We start from the raw sequence: 24655 nt of genomic DNA on the forward strand, positions 1-24655 counted from the left end.
AATCTGGTTATTCTCAAACGTGTAATAAAAATCACAATTAAACAACGCTATTTATTGTATCAGAAACAGTTTTATTAATTATTGCACAAAATTGAAAGATGAATATTTGAACCCAGAAGTCGTACATGCACGGAAAAATATATATGCACGGAATATATATTCATCATGATTGCTGTTATTGTATGCTTTATATAGAAAATCAAGTAGCAATCCATTCATAGACTCATTTACGCGAGGTAAACCTATTTTTGATTTCTTGAAATCTCAACAATTCTTTCTTTGAAACGGAAGGGTTTATGTTCCTCACAGCTTTCATAAAATCTAAATGTTCTACTGTTAAAGGATCGATTGTCTTTTCCGTCTCCTCTGTTTCATATGATTCTTCCAACTTGATACGTCTTCTAATAGCGTTCATTAGTGCCTCAGACGTCAATGCATAGAAATCAGCACCGGTCATATTGTCAGGGCAAGCTTCAATTACTTCATCCAAACGAACCTATTGTACAAAAAATATCACCAAATGAAATATTTAAAGATATGATTAATGCGACAATAGAAGCAACTTGAGCAAGGTATGTAAAGAAAATCAACTATTTCATGCAGGTTGGAAACAAATTGAAATGAGATAATAACCAAGTATTTATAAGGATGCATTGTCTGTATACCACAGTTGAAGAGGAATAATCTGTGCTATGTTCTAGAATTTTCTGGCCTCTGTTCGACGCAACAACAAACCGTCCAACCTCTTTCTGCATGGTTTTCAAACAATATATAATTAAAGTTAGCAGCGCTGCATATTTCACAAGAAATTTACCTCTGGTGAAAGATTAGCTCTTCTTGTTTGTGCTTCCAGAATTTTTAATTGGTCTGCTTTGTTTGCATTTATTCCGACATAAAGCAGTTTATCGAACCTGAAACATTGAATACATTTCAACTAAGCACATGGCCTGGCTGCTTTATTCAACTTAAATTTAAAGTACACTCAAAATGAATCTAAAGTAAAATACAACACAAGTAAATGTCACTACGGAAGAAAAACAAATATGTATTGAATTGTTGTATCGAGAGTCTAATAAATGCCATGGCTTGAATTTAAGATCGCATCACGTGGAGTAATGATTCATGCAAGTCCAGAGTCGGGGCAATTACTGAATCAGTTCCACTGACGATTAATTGAGTACAAGTCAAAATCTATGTGGTTAAGCCATATTATTGGCTTTTCTTTTCCCCAAGATAAATTCTATAATATCCAGTTTAAGATGAAGGTGGCAAAAGTTGATGGTACCGGGCATTTACACAAAGCTAAAACTTAACATGTACCGGTATTCAAAACAGTAAAATCCATTTACCTTCCAGGACGGAGCAGAGCAGGATCAATTAAATCGGGTCTATTTGATGCTCCAATAACAAATATTTGTTTCTCTGAATCGGCTTCAACTAATCCATCCAATTCAGCTAAAAGTTGAGACACAACTCTGTAAAATGACAACAAATATTGAAACATGAGGTCACTTGCGCATTCAACAATCATTAAATATGTGGCAATAAATGTAAAATGATTGCTCATATTTTTCAGATAAACTATTGATTGAATTCACTGTATGTCAAGATGCATTGTAGTCTTTTCTTCTACATATAGCTTTGGGAAAGGTATTTCAAAACAAGGAATGTGGAGCTGGTACCTGTCCATAACACCGCCTGAATCACCACTTCGACCTCTGTTAGGAGCAAGTGAATCCAATTCATCAAAGAAAACAACACAGGGAGCAGCATCTCGAGCTCTTGAAAACACTTTTCGTACATTTTCTTCACTTTGACCAACGTACATATTTATCAGTTCTGGTCCTGGATTGATACAGAAGAAAAAAAAGTCATTATTTTTTGTTTTATAACACTGAGTTCCTTTATAGGACAAAAAGTGCACCTGTAGAATATATTTCTAAATTCTTGTTGGTTGGTAAAGCGCTCAGACTTAACTGTGTCAGCAGCGCAGATTACCCATATCAGGCTCAAATACAACCCCCAAAAGCACTCGTAATACCGCAATGCAAAAAAAAAGATTTCTGTCCTTCCGAATATTAGCGGCTCATTACATATCTTTAGATATCAGTAACTGCTGGTATAAGGCCACGTTCGGATAAAAAAATAATGGATTGATTGATTTCAAATTTCCAGTAATTAAAGATAAAATAAAATTGCTACAAGGCCATCAATTTCATTTTGTTTTCAAATTTCCTCTCAGATTTTAATTGAAGGGGAACACTTTTTATTCCATATTGATTTTACAGTTAACCCTGTGCTCCCAGGCCTTATCATACTGGTACCGACTTTAGTGTCCATATATTTGAGCATTGCTCTCTTGTCTTCCGCCGCATACCTTTCACACTTAGAAAGCTCAATGAACATTGTGTAGCAACTGCCTTGGCGAGTAATGTCTTCCCCGTACCAGGTGGACCGTATAACAGGATTCCAGATCGTCGTAGACCTGATGCAACTAACTCTGGATGTTGAAGTGGAAGTTGAATCGTATCTTTGATGTTATTTTTCACTTCTTCTAGTCCACCAATGTCCTCCCACTTCACATCTGGGATCTGCAAATCAGATTTACTTGATTGAGAATAAAACTCAATGAAGTATTTCATTTCCAATAAATTTATTGAAGGTGAAGAGAAATGGTCAATTAAAAGACTCATACCAGAGAAAAATTACATCAAGTAATTCAGAAAATCGCCCTTTCCACAAAAACTTTATACAAGCCTCTATTTCTATGATTCACAAGTTTTGGCCATCGAATGTTGGCAGTTTGAAAATAGGAATCCGACATCAGCATAAAAAGCAAAACTCCGAACACATTTGATACTTCCAAACAACCACATCAGTAAAATGAGCCCCCAAAAATGGTCAGATTAGCCAAACCACAGGGACCACCATAATGTAAATGATTCTCTATCTCAGTGGTTACTCCCCAAAGTTGATTGAGCGGGGGCCAAAATTAGAAGCAGAAGGATATTCGCGGGCCAGGAGAAGAGAGCTACCGCGAGGGGCCGATAGAGACACATATAATTAATATACCGATATAATTGAATTGTCACGAATATACACATGCTGCTGAACTATTCAAGTTAAGTTTGGCGGGCCGTAATTGGCTCACGGGTTGTGGTTTGGGAACTCTATTTGAACAGAATTGATCCAAAATTCCTATAACCATGGGCTGTAAATTGTTAAAGAATTCTATAAAAGGTACTGCCATATTCTATAAAAAGTAAAAAGTATATTCTTAAAGTTGTAAATGAAATGGGCCTTAAAAATACCTTTGGTACACCAATGATATCTGCACGTTGAGACTGCATTGATTGAAGTGCACAAGTAAAATCACAATGTTGTGTCGTTATTCCTGCAGCACAGATACTCATTTCGTCTATCCAACTCAAACGACTCCCAATTGCACTGAATGAAATCAATATTTTTAGGTTGTGATTTTTTCATTCATATAACGTTCATATAAAGCATAAAGATTACATTAAAAAAACAAATGTAATAATTTTAAAACTTTGCTGCAATAACTAAGACAAATCAATTCCTAAATATAAAATATTCATGCACTCAAAAGTGCTCTGGTATGATATGAGCAAAGGAAATATACACAAATGAAACAGTTCGGAGAATACAAAATTTAATATGAATAATGACCAAAATTCACTCTAAATATTTAATATTCTAAAATAAAACATTACCAAATAAATTTCAAAAATATTGGAAGTATTTGATTTTGATAATTGCCCTCGATATAGCAACCCTAACCCTATTCAATTGGCTACCATACTGTTAATTAACCTACCATTCAGATGTAATTCTCTCTCTTGCGTTTTCATTTGCTTTTCTAAGCAATTCCCATAACTCTGCATAAGTAAATCCCTGTTTGAAAACAAAGTATTATATAAAAACATTGCAGAATACTGTTGTAGGTTAATGAATATGTTTAGAACCATTGGACAAATTATTTTATTGTTCAACTATTTCGATATGAACATCGTACCGAAGTCATTCCAGAGTGTGCCTTCACTGATATATCATTGATGAGCGTACATGGGTTGACCCATAACATTTAAAATCAAGATAGCATGATTGCAGAGATAAAAATCCACACAACATCAAATTTCTGGCCATTTTACCAGGCCGAATTGCTCCAGGTCGATGGAGATTTTAATTGTTCGAATTTCAATAAAACTGATTAATGAAACCAACGAACCTCGACTTCATAGGCCTGGTTATAGGATACCTATGGCCAGAATATTATAATTATATCCAACAAATCTCAATCCAAACCTTTTCCGTATTTATTTGAAAATATTAAAATGAGCAATGCTATGTCAAGCAGTGTTAACTCTAAGCAAATTATGAGTGCGAAAGTGCTTCGCAGTCGAAAAAAAAAGTGCGAAAGTGCTTTTGCCGATTTTAACAAGTTAGGTGCCCTAGCCTTCCATATAACCCATTTAAAACGGCATAGATACTCGAAAAAGCGCTCCTCCGGTTAATATTATGAATTAAAGAGAAGCCTTTTCCAGTTCCCTTTAAGCGAATTTGTGTTTAATCAAAACAAGCGAATTCATCGGCAACGAAATGACATCTGCTAACACCTGCCCTGACAAAACTTTCATGCAATGTATCACGGTGTCAGTTGCTTACTCGCGTAAACAGCAAAGACTTCACATTTGTTACTCCTTCCATCTAACAGACACGAGGCAGGCTGGAAACCATATTAGTTACAGGGTGGATCGTTTGTACAAATCCCGTGCAAAATAAATCCCCCCCCCCCAAATATAATAGCAATCAACTAATTAGGGTTAGGTGCGCTGGAAATTCAACTTTTCGATTTACCCCTAAACCTAATCTGATAAATATTAATTTGTGATTTTGAACCACTTTGAAAGTCGCCACCCACTGTTTTGAAAGATAGGTTAACCTACGTTCCCTCCGAAAATATTACTGCAAGATTATTATATATTACCCTGTTTTAGGAGATAGGTTGACCTACTCTTTCAAACTTTTTTCTCCGAAATATTACACAAGATCACTTTGAAAATCCTCCGTTTCGTGAGCTAGCGTGACCTAATTTCTCATTTACATTTATATTATACTATTTCAGAGCTTACCCAAAGACAAGTAATTTTTATATGTCGACATGCCTTGGTTTGCATGCGAGTTAGTTTAAATCGGGCAGAAAACATCATATATTGGCAAAATGTTTAGTAATGTCATGTACTTTCAGCATTCATAAATAGCACTCTTTGTAATGCTGCTGACCTAGTATCAAATATTCGCATCACAACGCCACTTGCGAGGTTTCCATATATTGCAATTACACTAATAGGAACGATGACACCAAAGAGTTTTCTTTTGCTAAGGTACACTAAATATAAAGGGTGATTCTTGAGAAAAACATGAATATAAAAAATAAACGAATGATATGATAGTGGATCCCAAATAATTTTGAGAGTGTCTCGAAATACCAATCCATTTGATAAATAATTTTTATTCGACCACATGACCGCTGATATCCTGAAAAATAATGTTGAAAAAGAATTACGCATTCTCAGATATCGGACATCCAGTCGCGATATTCAATCGTTTATATGCACAAATCTCACATTAATAGTAATTGCTACCCAAGTTTGTGAAGTTTAGAAACCAACAAACAGAAAATAACTTATCCTAAAACACAATTAAAATTCAGTCGGCAATAAATTCGTCGCCAAGACGATGCCATACAAAACAAAAAGATTTGGTCGCGAGAGTTACGTGCGTTGTTTTTTAAGCAGAATGTAAAATTTTTTATAATAAACGGGAGTTACGACGCCCTTTACACATCGTGTTTATTAAACTTTCCTGGTAAGTACTATTATTATTGTACTTATACACCTGTTGGAGTATTTCGGACAATTTCGAATTTAAAATAAATGAAAACCCGACATATAATAAAGACGCAAAAGAAAAATGAACATTTATTGAAAAAGTTATTATTTAAGAAAGACAACATGATCGTACAATTCCGCCAAAACCTCGATGTTCGCAAGTATATGATAAATAAATACTTCCCTGTATTCGATCAATTAACTTTAGCGTATCGTTGTTCTGCCAACAAACAGCCGGGTGCAAAATATTTCCGCCCTGTGATATGCTCACAAATATTCTCGATATTAATATCATACCCTCGCGTATGTACTTTCTATTAGCTCTTTAGTGATCCCTTCCATCCGTGGCCAAGTCATGTTTCGAATATGTGAACATTTTATTCGACCATACATGGCCGGCGGGATGTTAAAATTGTAAACAAGAGAGAGGTAAAATCAATCGCGAGTTTCGTTATAACGGCTCGTTTACGAATTGTTGCGCCTGTTATCGTCGAAAATGATTACATTTGTTGTATTTTGAGGCATTTAAGCAGTAATAATTAGGGCATGACATCATCAAAATCGTCAAGTGAGATCTTGAAATTGCAAATTTCGTAAATAAAATTGTGAATTATTCGGTAACGAATTCAGCTTTAATGACCGTCGGGGTATTGTTTTGTTGAAAATTATTATTAATGTGAGAGCGCCAAAAACATACAGTCCATACCGATGCGACTGCAATTTATATGGTCGCAATTGGTGTGGCGCGTTTATTGATAGTGTAAAATAAATTAAACGAATATCAATCATAACCAAGCCTGTCAGCGTGTTTATTTTCTGTGGGCAGGAATCGTAAAATACCATCTTGAGACAAATTCACTTCTATTATAAAATCTTAATTTTCAGTTATTATCGTTATACAAATAACGTGTGGCAACTTTTTAATTTATCGTCGACCAAAAAACCGCCCCACACTCGTCCAAACGTGTGTCGAGCTTGAACGACAGGAACAGATTCATCGACGACCTTAATTAGGGAAAATATGTATTTTATTGGAAATGCAAAATAAATGTAACAAAACGCATTTTTTTGTGATATAACTTTGTATTTTCGGAAACGGGTTGCCGTGAAAGGTAAAATTTGATCTAAATTAATCGCAAAAAGGTTTTATTTTAAATGTAACAAAACACATTTTTCGAGATACAACTGTATTTTGAATGAAGAGTAAAATATGATCTGAATTAACCGTAAATAATGTTTCATTCCAAATGTATCATAACGCATTTTTTGCGATATAACTTTGTATTTTCGAAAACGGAGAGTCACGAAAATTATTAATCTAATGTTTTATCTATCGTCTAACTAACGTCTGGAACGCTGGAACGGGGAGAACTCGTCCGCGAAACGTCATTTAATTTAAAATAGAGAATGTTTCACGCATTTCAAAACGGAAAATCACCAGTAAGTGGACAGGGATTCAACCCTCCGGATTCAGTATTCTATCTCCCCCGTGTCAGAACTTTCTGAAGAATGGAACAAAGAACCCTCAAACCGCCGCGGAAAAAGGGGAGTATTTTTGCACTAATAATTAGGGCGTGACAATATCAAAATCGTCAAGAAACTGGTGAATTTGCAAATTCCATAAATAAAATTGTGAATTGCTCGGTAACATTTTAGCTATAATTATCGCCGGGGTATTGTTTTGTTGAAAACACGTTGAAACTTGAGGGAATTAGTTACAACTAGCGCCTGACCTCTATTAGGCACTCGAGCACTCAAAAAAAAAAGCACTCGAGCCCAATCTTTTTAGCATTAAGTCGCATTCGTAAAATATCCTGTAAAAAAAGTGCTGTTCATTAACGTCATCTCGTCTTATGACCACGCAGAAATGCCGAATTATTCAATCACTATTTTAAATCAATATTCAGGATTGGCACAATTTCAGACTTGCGAAGTTTATCACCATAGAAATACATGAGAAAGTTAATTATCGTCTTAATAAATATCTGCATCACGGTATGGACAATAATATTACCATTCGCATAAAATTAGGACGGTAAATTTACAAATCTTGATAGGTAATATTAAAGCCAACGCAAATGTTAATTTGAGTCCTCAATGTCAACAGCTGTTGCCGATGTGAACGAACGGGTAAACCCGAAATATAAAACTTCGATGTCCGCCGACCCACAAGAATTCATATTTGTAAAAAAGAGAGGGCGGGAATATAGATTACCCAAAACCTGGATATCGCCGCCAAAACGATCGGTGACAAGAACAATTAGCGATTACAACGTAATTAACCAGTAAAAAGGCTTTGTTGCCGATTTTTTAATGTTTACACCACGTTTATTCGGTACTCCTTAAAAATATTCGATTCAAAAAAATATTGAATTTTGCCCACCCAACCTCGCATATCAATGAGAAATAGTTGTGTAAATATCGCAAAGTTCCGGAAAATGCCACGTCCTTTCAACATTGTGATTACAATAAAATGGCACTTAATGTTATTTTGTGAATTTGGTGATTTTGCAAATCTGTGACATGCTGCTAAAAGTTTCGTCTGATTTGAAAATTGTGCAGTTTGGTCACAATTCATCCAAAGTGACCATAACACCTAACACTTTCATAGTCATTTTGAATTCATCGATATCATTGATAGTCACATGACCACTCTCGTTCAAAGAAACGCACTGCGTATTATTCCAACATCTGGTTTCAATCACGGAAGCGTTTTTTGCGGGAGAAGCGGAATCGGTGTGCTTGTATAATAATCATATTATAAACAAGAATTTTGCCGTTTATGCAAAAGCTTTATCTCCTATGTCTGCATCTCAATGGTTAGAATTCCGGTAAATATCGTTATGATATGCAGAATTGAGTTATAAAAGTACTAGTATGTTACTTATTTGTCAACTTAATACTCGAAAATATTTGTTAACTTTGAATTTTTATTCCATTCGGAATCAGAAAAAAAGTGCTATTTCTCTTCAAAATCGGAAAAAAGTGCTATTTCTCTTCAAAATCGGAAAAAAGTGCTATTTCGCAGTCCCTAAAAAAAGTTGCGAAAGTGCTTCGCAATTTTCGCAAAAAAGTGCGCTAATAGTGAACACTGATGTCAAGGCTAAAAAATGAAAGTAATCCTATAAATTTTATTTATTTATTTCAAAGTATAAAATATATCATACTACTGTATGCTTCGCAATCCATTGAATATCGATGTCTTTTCCAGATGGCGTCATGGTAATAAGTTGCTGTAATGTTGCTCTCCTCTCTTTTTCAGACAATGAATTTATTTCAACCTGTAAATTACAATAATCTTGTAGAGATAAAAAATCTAATAGCTCAAATAAAATTGTTGTTAGTGTAAAGCAGGGGTTCTCAAATCATTGGTCTCTCGTTTTCATCTTGAAATAATTCAAAATTAATAATTAGCCCCTTCAACTGTGTAGATTGTCTATTCCAATTATGTTCTCCAAGTGCACCACAGGAATTGCCACGAGATATTCGTTCACTTATTAAAATGACTTAGAACTGACTTAGCTAATTTTGTAACTGATTAAAGAAGCAATAACGGGGGTAACAAAATTTGACAACTGAAGTGTTGAAATGTGGTAACAAGGCGGTAATTCAAATACGACATTATTTATGAGTCGCAATATACAAACGTAGTCTTACTTGGTGAAGAAACAAGGATCTAATTTTTGGAACCATTCCTTTCACATTTGATGTTATTGCAACAACAGCAACAGCTAAGTCGTCTGATTTCAAGCTTTCAATTGCATTTTGTAGACCTGAACACACTCTGTGATCAGCTTGACCTGTCTCAGTATCCCTTCCAATACACTCGATAGAATTTAAGACAATTATGCAAGGAGAGTATAAAACAGCTGAAATAAATATATCGAAAAGTTTAACAGAAATGTTTAAATTGTCATTTGCCATGGAACGAATAAAATTTTCGAATACATTCAGAACCGGTGCTTTTCGATAAAGTAACAGATATAATGTTTTTGGAAATAATTCATAATATTTTCGTTTAAAAATGTATTGTTGCATTTGAAATTTTAATGAAACAATAAATAGACTCAAATTAAATTTTGACATTATAAAAAAATAGAATATGGCATGTTCCCTACATGTAACATATTAATGAGTCAATGACTATCATTTAGGAATTGTAGACAAACTTGCCGTCCCAACATCATTAGCAAAGAGTGAAGAATAAAGTAAAGACTCTCATCTTTATGGGCATGCTCATGTTCAAAATGCTACTAGTATAAACTTTGTTTGGAATTTGTAACTTCTGAAACAAAAAAAGAATCCACCTCTCTGTATTGCCGTGTTAATTTTTGCGTCTGTAGCTCCACTCGAATCTGACATTAGGTCATGACAACTTATCTTCATCACATGTATATTGAGTAATTGAGCAACAGTGGACACAACACTCCATTTACCACTGCCTGGCCCTCCTGACAAGAGAACAGTGGCAACCGAACTGTCCCTAAAAAGAAAAGCAATTTTAACAATTGCAATAATAAGTGTAAATAGTTAGTTTCACTTTCATTTAGCGGTATTATGCTTTCATACATAATACATGCATAATGTAGAATAAAATATAAAATGATATTTCAGGGTGAAGAGAGAGTCGTAACAGCATTGAAATGCCTGACAGTGACACTAAATTTGTCTATTGTTAAAAACTTACCCTAAGCATCACATAATAATAAAAATGACGAATAAAAGCATTTCAGTAACTCTAGTTTCTGTTATGGCTTCGCTCGGTTGAAAAAACAACATCAATCACTGACAAGCAATGTAACCATGGCAACAACAGATATTTCGAATAAATAAATAACCAAGACTCACATTTCTTGCGCAATGTACGGTGACAAGATATCTTTCAATGTTTCAACATAATTTGATAATCCCAATGGATAGTCTGCATTTATTGATTCAGCCATTAATCTCGGAACAAAACTGTTCGTGGTTCCATCCTAAAGGCAATAAGCATACATTATCATTTTGGAAAAAATCTACTACATTCTCATAAACCAGGTGGGAAATGGTATATCTGGGATTAAGAAATGCATGGCATGTTGTCAAATGGCAACAAAAGGCGGTGGGGCGCATCATGCTAAGCAGTAGGAATGCGCTCGCAATCGTACCTCTTAAAACTCCAAGTAGGTTCGCAGGTTTGAATCCCATGCGAAGATAGTTAAATCCCATTCAATTCTAACTACTTTGAATGTTTAATATGGCTTGGTTCATCCCTAACTTTAAAGTGATGGGGTTAGTACAACTCAGGGTCAGGACTTTTGCATAACCATTGTTCATTATATAATTTAGCCATCTTGTTTTCTTCTATTTCCCCAAAATAATTTCGATTAATTATTATCCTTTCTTGAACATTCTGTCTGCAAAAGATTATTCCTCAAGCAGACACACCAATAAGCTTGCAGAGAGGATGCCATTAGGTTTTTACAATATATATATATAAATAAATTACATCCCATAATGATGATAATTTATTATTCAGAAAAAGACAATATTACATAGCCATAAATTTTTTTAATTGAAAAGGCAATTTTTCGATACCATACACTGTTTTGACCTTCACTGGAAGGAAATGAAGTAAAAATACTTACCGTAACAACTACTGATTAAAAAACAACAAACCTGGTCAAGATATATTGAGAACTGACTTCATAACAAACTTGAAATTGTAAAAGGACTTTATGGACACCCAGTATATCTATCTTGTGCCTACTTAAACTATCGAGAATTGAAGCCAAATGCAGAGCTATCAAATGAACAAGTCTATGTTGATAATACCTGATACAGTGCAGTGTTCTTGACATTGACTTGATAATATATTTGTGAATTGTTTTCCTCTTTTCCTTCAAGTTTCATAACTTTGTAATATAGTGCTGAGCACCTGGTAATAAACAATATGAAAGCACTTGTGACCAGGGAGTAATGCGCAAATATATGGGCACGACGCACGAGTCAAAAAGATAGGACAGGATTTACATGTTTATTCCGGGGAGAGGACAGCAGATAAGACAGCTTAATCATATGATGAACCACGGCCTCTCGTTCGGTTGGTATTGAAAATTTTAAACTGTTTGGTTCATCAATTGCAGAAAAAGGCAAACTTCTTCAACAACAACAATCTGTGGGTCAATCTGTTATGAATATTCAAACACCAAGTACTGACAATGGGGCACTTCCGTAGTGTGTGTACCAGGTTAGGGTTAGGCCATAATTTTATTCCCATTTTTCCTATTTTAGTTCTATTATGAGTTCCTGTCCATAGGTTTCAGCCCCTTTACACAACTCGAGGTGAAATGGGCAAACAAAATTAGTTACCTCCATATTGTTACACACACCAGTGGAGCGCCGACAATGGTGAGGCAGGGATAATGCAATAAGTAAAAAACTCTAAATGTTGCAAGAACAAGGAATAAACTTGATATACACGGAGATAAAAAAATAATCAAACCTTGCATCTTTGGCTGTACATTCACACAAGAAGTCTGAATTACCTGAAAACAATTTTTAATAAAGTAATATCATGATAACATAAATTGAATTGGCGTAAAGATGGTAATGAATAAATGCGTGACAGAATTGCTCTCATCATATCAATGAAGGGGAGATGAAAGCCAACAAATAGTCTCGATAATATGGCCGAACACAGCCCTCTGTCTGATTACATCTGACTATTAGTGAAACATAACAACTTGCAGCAATAATATCTTTAAACGAACCGGAGGTCAAGAAGGGCTTCATTCACCAATCATGCATAATTGAACTGGATTACTATTCTCACACTTGACTTACACTAGTAATTAGGCAAAAAGCCATGGTTCACCTTATCATAAAGAAACCTTCAAGTTTCCTATGACCATGATTATTGTCAAATTTCATCTTATGGCTTGAAGTAAAAAGTAATGCCGTTCTTCCTTGAGCAACGATATAGCAGCATGGTCACACATATACCTGCTTAACATTACTTAATATAAAAATTTGAAACACTAAAATTAACACCAATGATTTGGTTTCTGCGAGACTAACTACTTATCCGTCTTCTATGCTTTTGTGCCAGTCGATCCGTATGCATATATTGCAAGGATGCTGTAGCAAGAGTAGAGATAACAATCCTAAGTGACTTAAGAGTCTTGCTGCACACTAACACAAATATATTTCTGTAACGTTTCATCTGACCATAATCAAGCTTCCTCAGACATAGCCTACATAGTTCAACTATAACAAGAAAAGCAGTTGCATGCATATTTAAACAATCATGGTAGAACCGTGTATGTTGAATATTCAATAAAATCGGCAAATTCATGATTAAATGACAGCAGGTGACTGATAGTAGAACTATGTATGTCTGAGGATTGGAACTCTTGAATCACTTAGAATTACCTTGAGTTTTTATACAAATCACATCATTTAGCTTTAAGATTCTCGTTGATGACAAATGTTTCACCAGAGTGTTGTCAAATTGAGCTCCAGGAGAATATGTTGGCGATAGAATCAATGAAAGATGAATTTCTTTTGCAAATGGAGGATCGTTGACTAAAGGTTTGATCTGTGAAACAGTATACTAATATCGAATCAAACAAATAATTTTTTTTTGAATAAGCAGGTCAAGAATAATGTTTGTGTAAAGCTTTGAGATTTCCAACTAATTTGTAAATTGAATATAAAATAAAAATGCCATGAAATCATACATTCACTACACTGGGGAAAAGAATGTTTTATTAAGACTGAACAGAATAATTTGGTAATAAAAAATAAATACTTTTTGTGAAAAAGGGTTATCAACCAATTTATGCAGTTCATTCCTATATCTGATAATAATTAATATGGCGCAGGGTGCTGACAGTTAGGAGTACGCTCGCACCTCACTTCTGAATACCCTGCGTGGGTTCGAATCCCATGCTGTGAAAATTATGTTTGAGAGGGTTGCTGGACTCCTCGCCCCAGTAGGTTGGTTCATGTAACCGCTGGTCAGTTACGGCTTAGTCCACAATCAAGTCCATGCATCTGAAACAAATAACTGGCTAACTAATCCCATACTCGATATGGACTGGTAACCGGACGAGAGGCCGTGGTTCGCCATATGATTGAGCCGAATCATCGGCTTTCCTCTCCCCCTCCACCCGGAATAAATATGTAAATCCTATTCTATAATTTAACAGAGGAACAATAATTATATCACTCTCACTTTTTATTATAAAAATGACATTCAAAAATACACTGCCCACCTCTACTGTTGCCTTATCCAAATTCTTGCCACGGAAAGATGTCATATTGAACCAAAGCAGGGAACTCAAATATAATGCGTCCTGTTTCAAATCTATGACATCTTTTGAAGAAAATATATTCGCAGGATGGTTCTGACAAACACGTAGACGACAAATGGCATGCTCATTTTGAGTAACCTTCAAAAACAAGAAAATGGCAACATTAAAGCTGCATCTCCTCTTCCTAGGTTCAATCTATTACCACTATTACCACTATTGGATATAAACACATAGCTGTAACATTGATTAACACAAAGTCAATTCATGAGAAATGGTTGTAAAGTTCCTCCATAATAAATAACTAGGTAAAGCTATTCAGATTCGTAGAAACAGTAAGTTTTGAAGCAAACAACTACCTGTTGTTCTTTATTGCCACGAGGCATATCTATAGAAAAATATTCTCCCTCGTCCTGAAAAAAAGATTCATATCTGATAATGGATATCATGTAACGAATTTGGTAATAAATAACACAATATGTCAACTGTTATTTCTCACACAGTACAAATTGCACGCCATAGCATATCTAGTTAGAAATAAAAATATATCTAAACTTGGGTCGACCATTTTGACAATATTAATATGAAGTGAACAGTACTCAAAGGCCTGAAACATCAATATTTCCTAATGTCATGCATATCAACAAAAAACCTAAACCTGACTAATATTTTCTATACTGCTATCAATGTAATACTCCGTACTGCAAAATCTTTCAATTTGCTATTTGCAATAACTTTATCAGAAAACTAATCATCAATCTGTCCCTTGTAAGTATGAAGATATATCATATAATTTTGTAAGAACATTATTGTTGAAATATGGTACGAAATTACTTTCGAGATGTTAAGGAAAGTGTGAGTTCTCTCCTTTTTTGTTTGTTTCATGATTTAGAACAGGGGTGTGCAAAGTGCGGCCCGCAAGAGGAAATTGTGCGGCCCGCGGAGAAGTGTCACTTTTGAATGGTGCGCGGCCAGCTAAACTAGTTTTGAAATTTAGTTGGATCCAGTTCCTCTTTCGTTGCAAAGCTTATATCCAAATTCAATTTATTATCTATGCCTGTGACGCTACAGCGCCCTGACAGCGAGGCGAACAACGCAATTCACAAATCTGTCCTTTGCTGAGCAGCAAACAATTCAAGGAAATGCGGAGCAGACGCTAATGAATTTGTAAGAACGGGCAATTGAAGATTAGGCAACTGAAAAGCAGTTTAAATAAAATTAATATTCTATAGATAGAAAGGCTAAATGAGTTTTGGTTCTAGCCTATCAACTGAATAAGATTTGACAGAAAATTATCTGGAAATGAATCTTACCGAAAACACCAAGAAAACTTTCCACATTTTAAAAGAGTAATGGCTTCAAATATGGCACTTTTCGGTAATATATTTATTTCTAAAATGAGCTATTTTGTGCCTGCAACTAATAGAAAGCCCATGTTAAATGACGGTGTGGCCCGCGGTTTCACTCAGTTATTGATATTTGGCCCGCCTGCGAAAAAGGTTGCACACCCCTGGTTTAGAACTAGAAATCATAAATTTAATCATGGTGTGATACGTTGCGTGGGCCATTTATTATGACTAACTGTAAAGATTCTGTTCCTTTCAAAACAAAACCCCCTTTTTCTAGGAGCCTTGTTTGTGGGAGTTGACCTCGATGACCTCATGGTCGTATCGTTCCCTCTTGTCAATACCAAAGCAATTTTATTTGAGTTATGTATTTTTTTCGTATCGATGACTGTTTGTTTTTTGTTTTCAACAAAATAATAAATCTCTCTCTCTCTCTGAACAAAACTTAATATATTGAATAAATAATATAGTAACAGCAGTAAGAAGTAAGTAAACCTGTGAGTTTTCATCATCAATGTTAAGAGTTAAAAAATCATTCTCCACTTCTCTTTTTTGTTGTGGAAACGAAATGTTAAGAACAATAAAATCACCATCTTCTATATTTAAATCTTGTGCAGTTTCTTCCCTGAAATATATAATAACAACACATCTATTTATCTAACATATTGAGGTTCTAGAACACACAACATAAACATAAAATAACATAAAATTAGGCTGTCTCACCTGTATTCCTCTCTCATGGAATATATACAATAAACTTATATAGACCACAGAGTAATCAATCAATTGTTTTTTTTATTTTCCATTTAGGGAAACAAGCACAATAAAATACAAAAAAATGAATTCCATACCTTAGCCATGAAAGGGCAACCAATGTCGTGCCACTTATGAAAGTCTCATTTAAAGCCAGCATAACAATATTACCCACTATAATCAAGTTTTTATCATTGCTTGGATCACAAACCTGCACAGAACCTCACATTGTTGATCAAACTTTTTAGTTGAAGATATTCCTTGTAAATGTTGTTCTGTTGCCAACATCAATCTCAATCCACCCTTTGATTTTGTAGTGTTGATTTCAATCATTTTATCCTTAAAATAAATAAAATAGCACCATTTGAGTTATAAAATAAATTAGAGAGAGAGACTTGACAGAGTAAGCACTGCAGATTACACGGCGCTCCAGAAGTATATGTACCAATATGGAGGTAACTAATTTTGTTCGCCTACTTTAAATCAAGTTGTGTAAAGTGACTGAAGCCTAACACTAACAACACAGACAGTCCACGAACTCGTAATAAAACTAAAATAAGGGAAATCGGGATATAACTATGGCCTATCCTGGTACACATACTACGGGAGTACCGATTACACATCTCTGGTTCAAATCCCATGTCCCACCTCATCTAGGGTTTAATAAATTTGGAAGGCAATGCTGAATCTTAATCTGAATCCTCCAGTCCATCAAAATAATAGTAACTCCCTATATGTAGTTAGATATCATTGACATATATGAGGCATTATTTGGAGCGAAAGGCGCAATTGAGCGATGTATGAAAAATGAATTTACCTGGTAACCTTCTGAAATGATAACTTCAGTGCCAGCATGAATATATCCTTGTTTGACCGGGTAGCATTCTAGAGTGACCAGGTTTTGAAAATGAAGTAGCGTAACTGATTCATCATCCCCGAATGTTTTCTGTGGTGATGCAAGAAACTGATCTCCACGTCTTGCAAGGAGACTTTTATGATGTGTTCCAGAAATCATCAATCCTGTGAAAAAAATATTAGTCTGACACTATTCCCCCGTTGTGATAGAGTTGCAATGTGTTGCAATAATAAAAATTTTGATGTGTTCAAGCCTTGTTTAATGAACTTGAATGTTCTTTCAGTTTCTGTACCAATAATTGACTCCTATTATCACCATTGAAAGTATGAGATTCAGACAAATACAATATTCAGATTCTGACGCGAAGCAGTTTGAAATCCGAAAATTTGGAATCCGAATCCAGTTTCTTTCTATGATCTCACTTGATACAGGGTCAAGCACACTCACTCAGATACAGAGGAGGTGATCTGTAGGCAACCACTGAAGTGTCAAGAGCTACTGACACTATAAAGAATTACAGAGGAGAATGTTAGTGAATTGACAGATTGAAGAACCTCATTTCAATATTAGCAAGTTTACATATACCAACATAAGAATTGTTGAAACAATGCAATACTATCATGGTGAATAAATGAATGAGAGCACCACAGCAGTCAAGGTAAATAAGTTTTATTTAACAGTAACTGTCACGAATAAATGTGAGGGCACCTTCAAATACAACTTACCCCTTTCAAAGCCCTTATCATTTGCCCAGTTGAAAGTATTTTCATTTCTCGCAGAGATTATAACTCGCGACAAAGGAAATACTGGTATTTGTGCAATACATAATTCTGTAGATTCTTTCGAAATTCCATAATATTGATGAAATTCTCCTGATGATATTAATACTAGAAAAAAAAGATGTTATTAAATATTGACTGTGTAGTATAAAAGTAAGTCGAAAGCAAGGAACTGTAAAAAAGCAAAGTTAATTTTGAAACTATTGCTAATGATTTGGTTTCTGCGAGACTAACTACTTATCCTTCTTCTATGCTTTTGTGTTGGCGGATCCGTATGCATATAATGCAAGGATGCTGCAGCAAGAGTAAAGATAACTATCCTAAGTGATTCAAGAGTCTTGCTGCACACTAACACAAATGTTTTTCTGTAACGTTTCGTCTGACCTAGGTCAGACTTCTTCAGACATAAATATATTTCTGTAACGTTTCGTCTGACGGGTCAGACTTCTTCAGACAAATATAGTTCAACAGTTGAACTATGTATGTCTTAAGAAGTCTGACCTTGGTCAGACGAATCGTCACAGAAATATATTTGTGTTAGTGTGCAGCAGGACCTTGTTATATCACTTAGGATAATTTTGAAAGATCTAATCTTAGAACAACAACATGACCTATGAGATATTATTGGAAATAGGACGGGGTGAGGATATTCATAATTATTCACAAAGATAAGACTCTGGGTGGAGTTTTCCAATAGTTGACCAGTTTATAGAGTTACATGATACACGAAAATAAAGTTAGAACAAAGTTGAAGCTAACCTTACACAAAGTGAAAAGCAATGCAATGTCAACTGCTGCAACAATACCAAACATTGTTTGCTTGTTAACTGTGAAGGCCTTATTTTCTCTCCTATCAAGATAAATGATTGAGGTGTTTATAAAATTAGTTTCCTTGTATATCGATAACAAAATGCTTCCAGAAGTTTGAGTGAAAAGATTGCAGACACTGTGTAATAAACTTACCAATCTCTTCTTGTTTTCTCACATTCTCATCAATTTCAACAGATGGACTTGGGTATATTTCCGGGTGGTGATCCAGGTGTAAAACAACAAATAACTTGTCTTGATAAGAATGATGAGCATTTCGCTTCGGGCACAATGACACAATTAAGCTGGAGGAATCGGACCTTTGAATGTGTTGAAAAACAGTTGGTATAAGATATGGTAACTACTCCCTAATGACTAGTAATACATATGAAAGAAAATTTCTGATACTTCCCAGAAATTGAGAGATTATGCTCTGTCATGTTCAAAGTTCCTAAACCGACATTCAGTGAACATAATTGATTAAGCAGACAGCAGAATGAACTCTTAGAAGTAAATCATGAAACAAGAAAGGTGTGTGAAAGGCTTGGATTAGTAAACTTTCTTCCAAATTGAAAAAGATTCTTGAATTTCGTATTAAATCATTATATTAAAATTGCAAATCGCAACCCATTTTTCTCATGATAATTATTATCTGTAGCAAATTGTTCTAACTAAGTTGGCATTAATAAACATCTTTGCTCCTTATTAGTATAGTGGTGTGTGGTGATCTCAATCAGTGTTACTACCACAACGTGGACCAGAAAATTTCCAGTCCCAAAAAAATAGTATCCGCGAATGTTTATGGGTTCGAGCGGCTGTTTTTTCTGAGAGAAACTATGGGCATGTTAAACAAATCTTTTTAAACCTTGATCACTCCCTACAGTTTTGAATCCTGAAACACATGCTTAAAAGCAAGTTGACGCAAACTCGATCAGGGTGAAAAGAGACTGAACCCTGAGTGTTTCTTACTGAAACTGAATAGAATTATGCTGTGGTTATTACACTTGATTATTAAACAAGTTACGGTAATCGATACAGACATCAATATATTTATCTTATTTTGACTCGAATACTGAAGTTATTTAAAAAGGTGATACCTCCCAAATGCAGTCATCCATTTTACTTTGTCTGAATGTAGATGCAAAGGATGGAAGTTTGACCTGCTGTAAAGCGAATCTTTCTCGACAAAACAACACGATAAATAATCCATACCGTCTCAAACACTTAGGTGCCCTTAAGTTGAATGCTAAATTTTATATCCCCACATCTGAAAAGTACAATTCATAATCAGATAGATTTTATTTCAAAGGAAGAGGTCATATATGCAGACAACATACCAAACAATAGTTCAGCAAAAAAGGCACACATGTAATGTTAGCTGCGAAATGGAAAATTTTAATATATTATGGCACCTAACTAAAATAAAACAAAGTTTCACTTAACTACTGGCATTTGATTGGATATAATTAGTCACATGATTCAAATATATAATTGGCTCACTTAATTAGCAGCGAAGGCATGGAAGCAAAGTATGTAATTCAAATAGTTGGAGCATATTATTATCACTGTGGCAGTCTTGATTTCAGGTGTCGAAAACTGTTCCACAAATTTTGTTGCTGATACGGAGCTAGAAGCCCCGGCATCCGATAAAACTTGCTATGGGTAGGTACGGATAATTGGGATCAATGAGAAACAATAAATTCAATATTTGTAACACCATAACAATGAATGTAAATTTAGGACTCTTTTTTCATAAATTACAAGTTCAAATATGCAGTTGTAATACAAGGGGTCACAATAAAAGAGAGCCATCACATGATAAATAATTTGTAATATATTATTCATTTGAATACAATACCCTAATTTGTCTACTCTAATTGAAATAAATAGTACAGCATAACTTTAAAGCAATAATACATCATTACAATGTTACATTCATAGATTTGAAAAAACAAGAAAGCATACAAATCCTCTGTAGATACAGAACAGAATGTACTATGTAGGATCAAACATGTATTGCAAATAACAGCAATCCAAACTGATATATAATTATTGAAAAACATTCCAAATTGGTTCAAATCCAAGTATTTTTATTGTCAAAAAAAGCTAAGCAGCAAAACTTTGCATTCGAATTACATAGCGCACCACAATTACAGATACTTTTATAATGAAGGATGACAAGACTGGGTTTCTATGACAAGGTTGCCATAGCATTTTATGTAATAATATACAAATCAATAATTTTGCAAATAGTAGCATTTCAGAAATTAGCTACGGTAAATGCATTGCCAGAAGACCCAAAAATGGACCTATACAGAATATGACTATGCTTGAAAAACTCATAATGGTTGACACAATCATGTTTTTGGGAACATTGAATACATTTCTCATTTGCGTTACACACCCTACACCATATTTACATTATTTTCAGGTGGTAGATTTCTGCTGCATGTCCTTATAGGTTATAGCACATTTTAATCCGTTAGCATTGATCTAATATGACCTGTGGTTAGTTCAAATATCACAGTTCATCAAAACTATGATCAGGAAATTGCACAAATAATATTTTATAAGTGATGATATTTCCTACTATGGTGTATGCCCTTTCACGTATATCACATTATTGTTTGATTCCTAATCTTTTAAACTCTTTTTCAAGCATTTCTTTATATTCTTCAAAGCCACCTTTTATACAAGTGACACGTTTATCACCGCATAACCATAATTCTTTACAAACTATACTAATCAATCGTTCATCGTGAGATACGAGAATTACACCGCCTTTAAATTTATTAAGTGCTTTTCCAAGTGCCTCGATAGTTTCCATGTCTAAATGATTTGTCGGTTCGTCAAGAATGAAAAAGTTTGGTCTTGTCATTGTCATAATCGCAAAAGCAAGTCTGCTCTTCTGTCCTCCTGATAAACTTTGTACAGAACGTAAGGCAAGATCTCCAGTGATGCCATACCGTCCGAGTTGTCCTCTGTATTCTTCAATATTCTTACCAGGAAATCTAGATTCCATCAGTTCGACGGAATTAAGATCCATTTCAAGCATATCCACATGGTGCTGACTAAAATACCCCAATCGTAAACTTCTGTGTGAATGCCTCAATCCCTTTTTTGGTTCATTTTCTTCGATAAGCAGTTTTAAGAGTGTTGATTTACCAGAGCCATTCTCTCCTACAATACAAATTCTGCTGTCAATACTTGCAGAAATATCAACACCAGAAAACACTTCCTTCTCAGGTACATAATGAAAAGAAACTTCGTCCAATCGAATCATAGTTCCATTTACTCGTTCATCTAATTCATGGAATCGCATAACTGCGTCAGTTTCTTTTTCGATTGGCTCAAGTTTCGGTAGTTTTTCAAGAAGTTTCAATTTACTTTGGACTTGAGAAGCACGATTTGCATTGTAACGGAATCTATCAATGAATATTTGAATATGATCCCGATATTGTTTTTGTGCATCATATTCTTTTTGTAGATTTTTCATTTTTTCGTCTTTGGTTACAATAAACTGTTCGAAATTGCCACGAAAAACTGTTAATTTTTTATTGTACATGTGCAAAATATCAGTAGCGACACTATTTAGGAAACTTCTGTCGTGAGAAACAACAATAACAGTTGATTGCCAAGTTTGTAAGTAATCTTCTAGCCACATAATGGCTCTAATGTCCAACATGTTCGTAGGTTCATCAAGGAGTAACAAGTCGGGTTTAGCAAAAAGTGCACGAGCAAGGGCGAGTCTCATTCTCCACCCCCCAGAAAACTCCTTAGTTGTCATTTTTTGCATATCGGTTGTGAAACCCAAACCAGTTAAAATTACAGCTGCTCGCATTGGTGCTTTGTCCGCCTCGATTTCAGATAATTTTGCCCATATTTCAGATAATCTTGTGTTCAATTGAGCAGCATCACTTGGATGTAAATCAAGTTTTGAATGAATTTCCTTTTCTTCTTTAAGTAAACTTTCACGAACCGTATCAGATTCTAATACGCTTTGAATAGCATTGGTGTCATCGCCAACCACTTCTTGTTCAACATGAAGAACAGAGAAATGAGATGGGAAATGTAAATTTCTTGTGGACATCATTTTCAAAAGAGTAGTTTTGCCAACTCCGTTTCTGCCAACCAGTCCATACCTTCTTCCAGCGGCAACATGAAGATCCGCATTTTCCAGTAAAACTTTTGCTCCGAATGCAATATCAAAATTCTCAATGTGTAAATCGACAACTTTATTTGTCCCTGCAACCTCGCTTTTATTTTCCCTTCGACTTCTTAATTGACTCGTAGTTGCTTCATTCAATTGATTACTTGAAGAGGACTTTTCGATTGATGCTTTTTCAGATTTCTTGTCTTGCTTTTGCTTAATTTTAGATTCAGCTTTCTCTAATTTTTTCAAGTCTACAAATGATTTATTGTCAGGTCTGGCCAACCAAATACTAGCAGAATTTTGATCTTCCAAGTTTGCTTCTGCCATCGATGCCAAATGCACGGGGGCATCGAGACGAATGACTCCATTTGTAACTTCATCATCATTAATGGAAAGTGTTGAGTAAATCTGCTCACACACATTTAAAACTTTCTGGTCGATATCACCATTAGCACCGATACACGATTCTCTCAAAATTTCACCTACAGCTTCGAAGACGTCGTCACTTGAATCGAAATCTGATGCACCATTTTCTAAGACACTTTCAATATAATCCAGAATATCTTTATCATCAATTTGGAATGCCTTGTTTATTATTTTCATTTGTGCTGCCATGGTCAATATGGCAATTATTACAAAACTGAGAAAAATAACAAATCAAGGGTTATAGGATTAAATAGCTGTATAGTCTATATTACTTCATTATATTATATCAGTATGGTATATACCGTTAAGTGTAGGTTAGCATCATAGAAATATATCTTTCAGTCTTTAGTTTTATATGATGAAAGCACTGACTGACTGTACCTAATGGACTGATGAATCTGGTTTGATCTTTGATGAACATTGCAAAAAAATCGGTATAGGATAAGATCTCAAGTTGACCCTTAAGAGGGGGAGAAAGCCCATTATAGGATCCAAACATTAATCTTGAGGGGGGGGGGGAAGTCCAAAAGACAGCTTAATACAGTAATAATACCATGAACCACAGCCTCTGAGTTAGCTAGTTTATGTACCTATTTGTTCCAGATGCAGAATCTTGTCTTGGGTGAGGAAACCTAACGGCCGACAACCAACTTGCCTAATGTTAAACAAGTTCATGGACGCCATAACTTGTACCATATTTGGGAAACACAAAACGATGGAGTCAAATAGAAAATTTTCACTGTGTTGTTTTACCGAATCGAATAAGTCAGCTGTTATAAGAGCTAGAATGAAATTGAAGGGTGGGTTTTGAACTTTAAGCTACATGCTACCTGAATATAGCAGCAATATAACAGCAATTAAAAATAAAAAACTTTTTATTGCGTTGAATTTGACCACAAACACGACGTAGAACCATTTTTGATCATTTTTTCAAAGATTTTATAGTGATACGTGAATTTGACGCTTTAAAATGTCTCCGCAACAATCCCACAATGTCATTTGTTTTTTTAGCTAAAGCTGTGCAGTAGGGCATTATGGAGCTTGACAGAAGAAAAATATTAACCAAAAATAGAAACGGTCATTGAAGCGAAGTTGAGTCTGTCGGTAATTTCGACGAATGAATACAACTTTTCATCTGTGACGTCATAAGGAACGCCATCTTTAAATGGTTAATTATGATGATGATTCGAATGGCCAACTTACAGACTTACTCCGAAAGCAACCCCTGCGGGACTAGTATAGTTTAGTTCAAGTACTTCTAGTGGGCGTAGCATAACGAATTTTGCATATGTTAATCCTAACCCTCACCTGACTATGCCATCCAAAAAA

The 24655-nt window shown here is 34.9% G+C and overlaps 2 protein-coding genes across 2 annotated transcripts; both read right to left on the reverse strand.

Moving 5' to 3' along the window:
- Nucleotides 1-50: 50 nt before the first annotated feature.
- LOC120330779 (peroxisomal ATPase PEX6-like) lies at nucleotides 51-20386 on the reverse strand. The gene is made up of 23 exons (XM_078113507.1): nucleotides 20248-20386; nucleotides 19845-20014; nucleotides 18904-19067; nucleotides 17887-18048; nucleotides 17123-17325; nucleotides 16517-16644; nucleotides 16048-16177; nucleotides 14566-14619; nucleotides 14171-14347; nucleotides 13326-13491; nucleotides 12397-12439; nucleotides 11727-11829; nucleotides 10761-10888; nucleotides 10220-10395; nucleotides 9570-9781; nucleotides 9080-9193; nucleotides 3839-3915; nucleotides 3312-3447; nucleotides 2378-2591; nucleotides 1683-1845; nucleotides 1350-1475; nucleotides 815-911; nucleotides 51-496 (listed from the first exon to the last, which is right to left on the reverse strand). Exons 2-23 carry the CDS (start codon nucleotides 19955-19957, stop codon nucleotides 224-226), a joined length of 3159 nt encoding a protein of 1052 aa, XP_077969633.1. The 5' UTR covers nucleotides 19958-20014; nucleotides 20248-20386; the 3' UTR covers nucleotides 51-223.
- LOC120330780 (ATP-binding cassette sub-family F member 3-like) lies at nucleotides 20018-23561 on the reverse strand. The gene has a single exon (XM_039397694.2). It carries the CDS (start codon nucleotides 23513-23515, stop codon nucleotides 21368-21370), a length of 2148 nt encoding a protein of 715 aa, XP_039253628.2. The 5' UTR covers nucleotides 23516-23561; the 3' UTR covers nucleotides 20018-21367.
- Nucleotides 23562-24655: the final 1094 nt, after the last annotated feature.

Source organism: Styela clava, chromosome 6 (genome assembly GCF_964204865.1).
Source record: "Styela clava chromosome 6, kaStyClav1.hap1.2, whole genome shotgun sequence".
Lineage (NCBI taxonomy): Eukaryota > Metazoa > Chordata > Ascidiacea > Stolidobranchia > Styelidae > Styela > Styela clava.

Coding starts and splice junctions, on each gene's coding strand:
- LOC120330779 (XM_078113507.1), bottom strand. CDS start 19,957: ATGGATTATTTATCGTGTTGTTTTGTCGAGAAAGATTCGCTTTACAGC. Junction 16,178..16,516: donor CAATGTGAGGTTCTGTGCAG/GTTTGTGATCCA, acceptor TATATATTTCAG/GGAAGAAACTGCACAAGATT. Junction 14,620..16,047: donor TTGATGATGAAAACTCACAG/GTTTACTTACTT, acceptor TCTTTTTTTCAG/GACGAGGGAGAATATTTTTC.
- LOC120330780 (XM_039397694.2), bottom strand. CDS start 23,515: ATGGCAGCACAAATGAAAATAATAAACAAGGCATTCCAAATTGATGAT.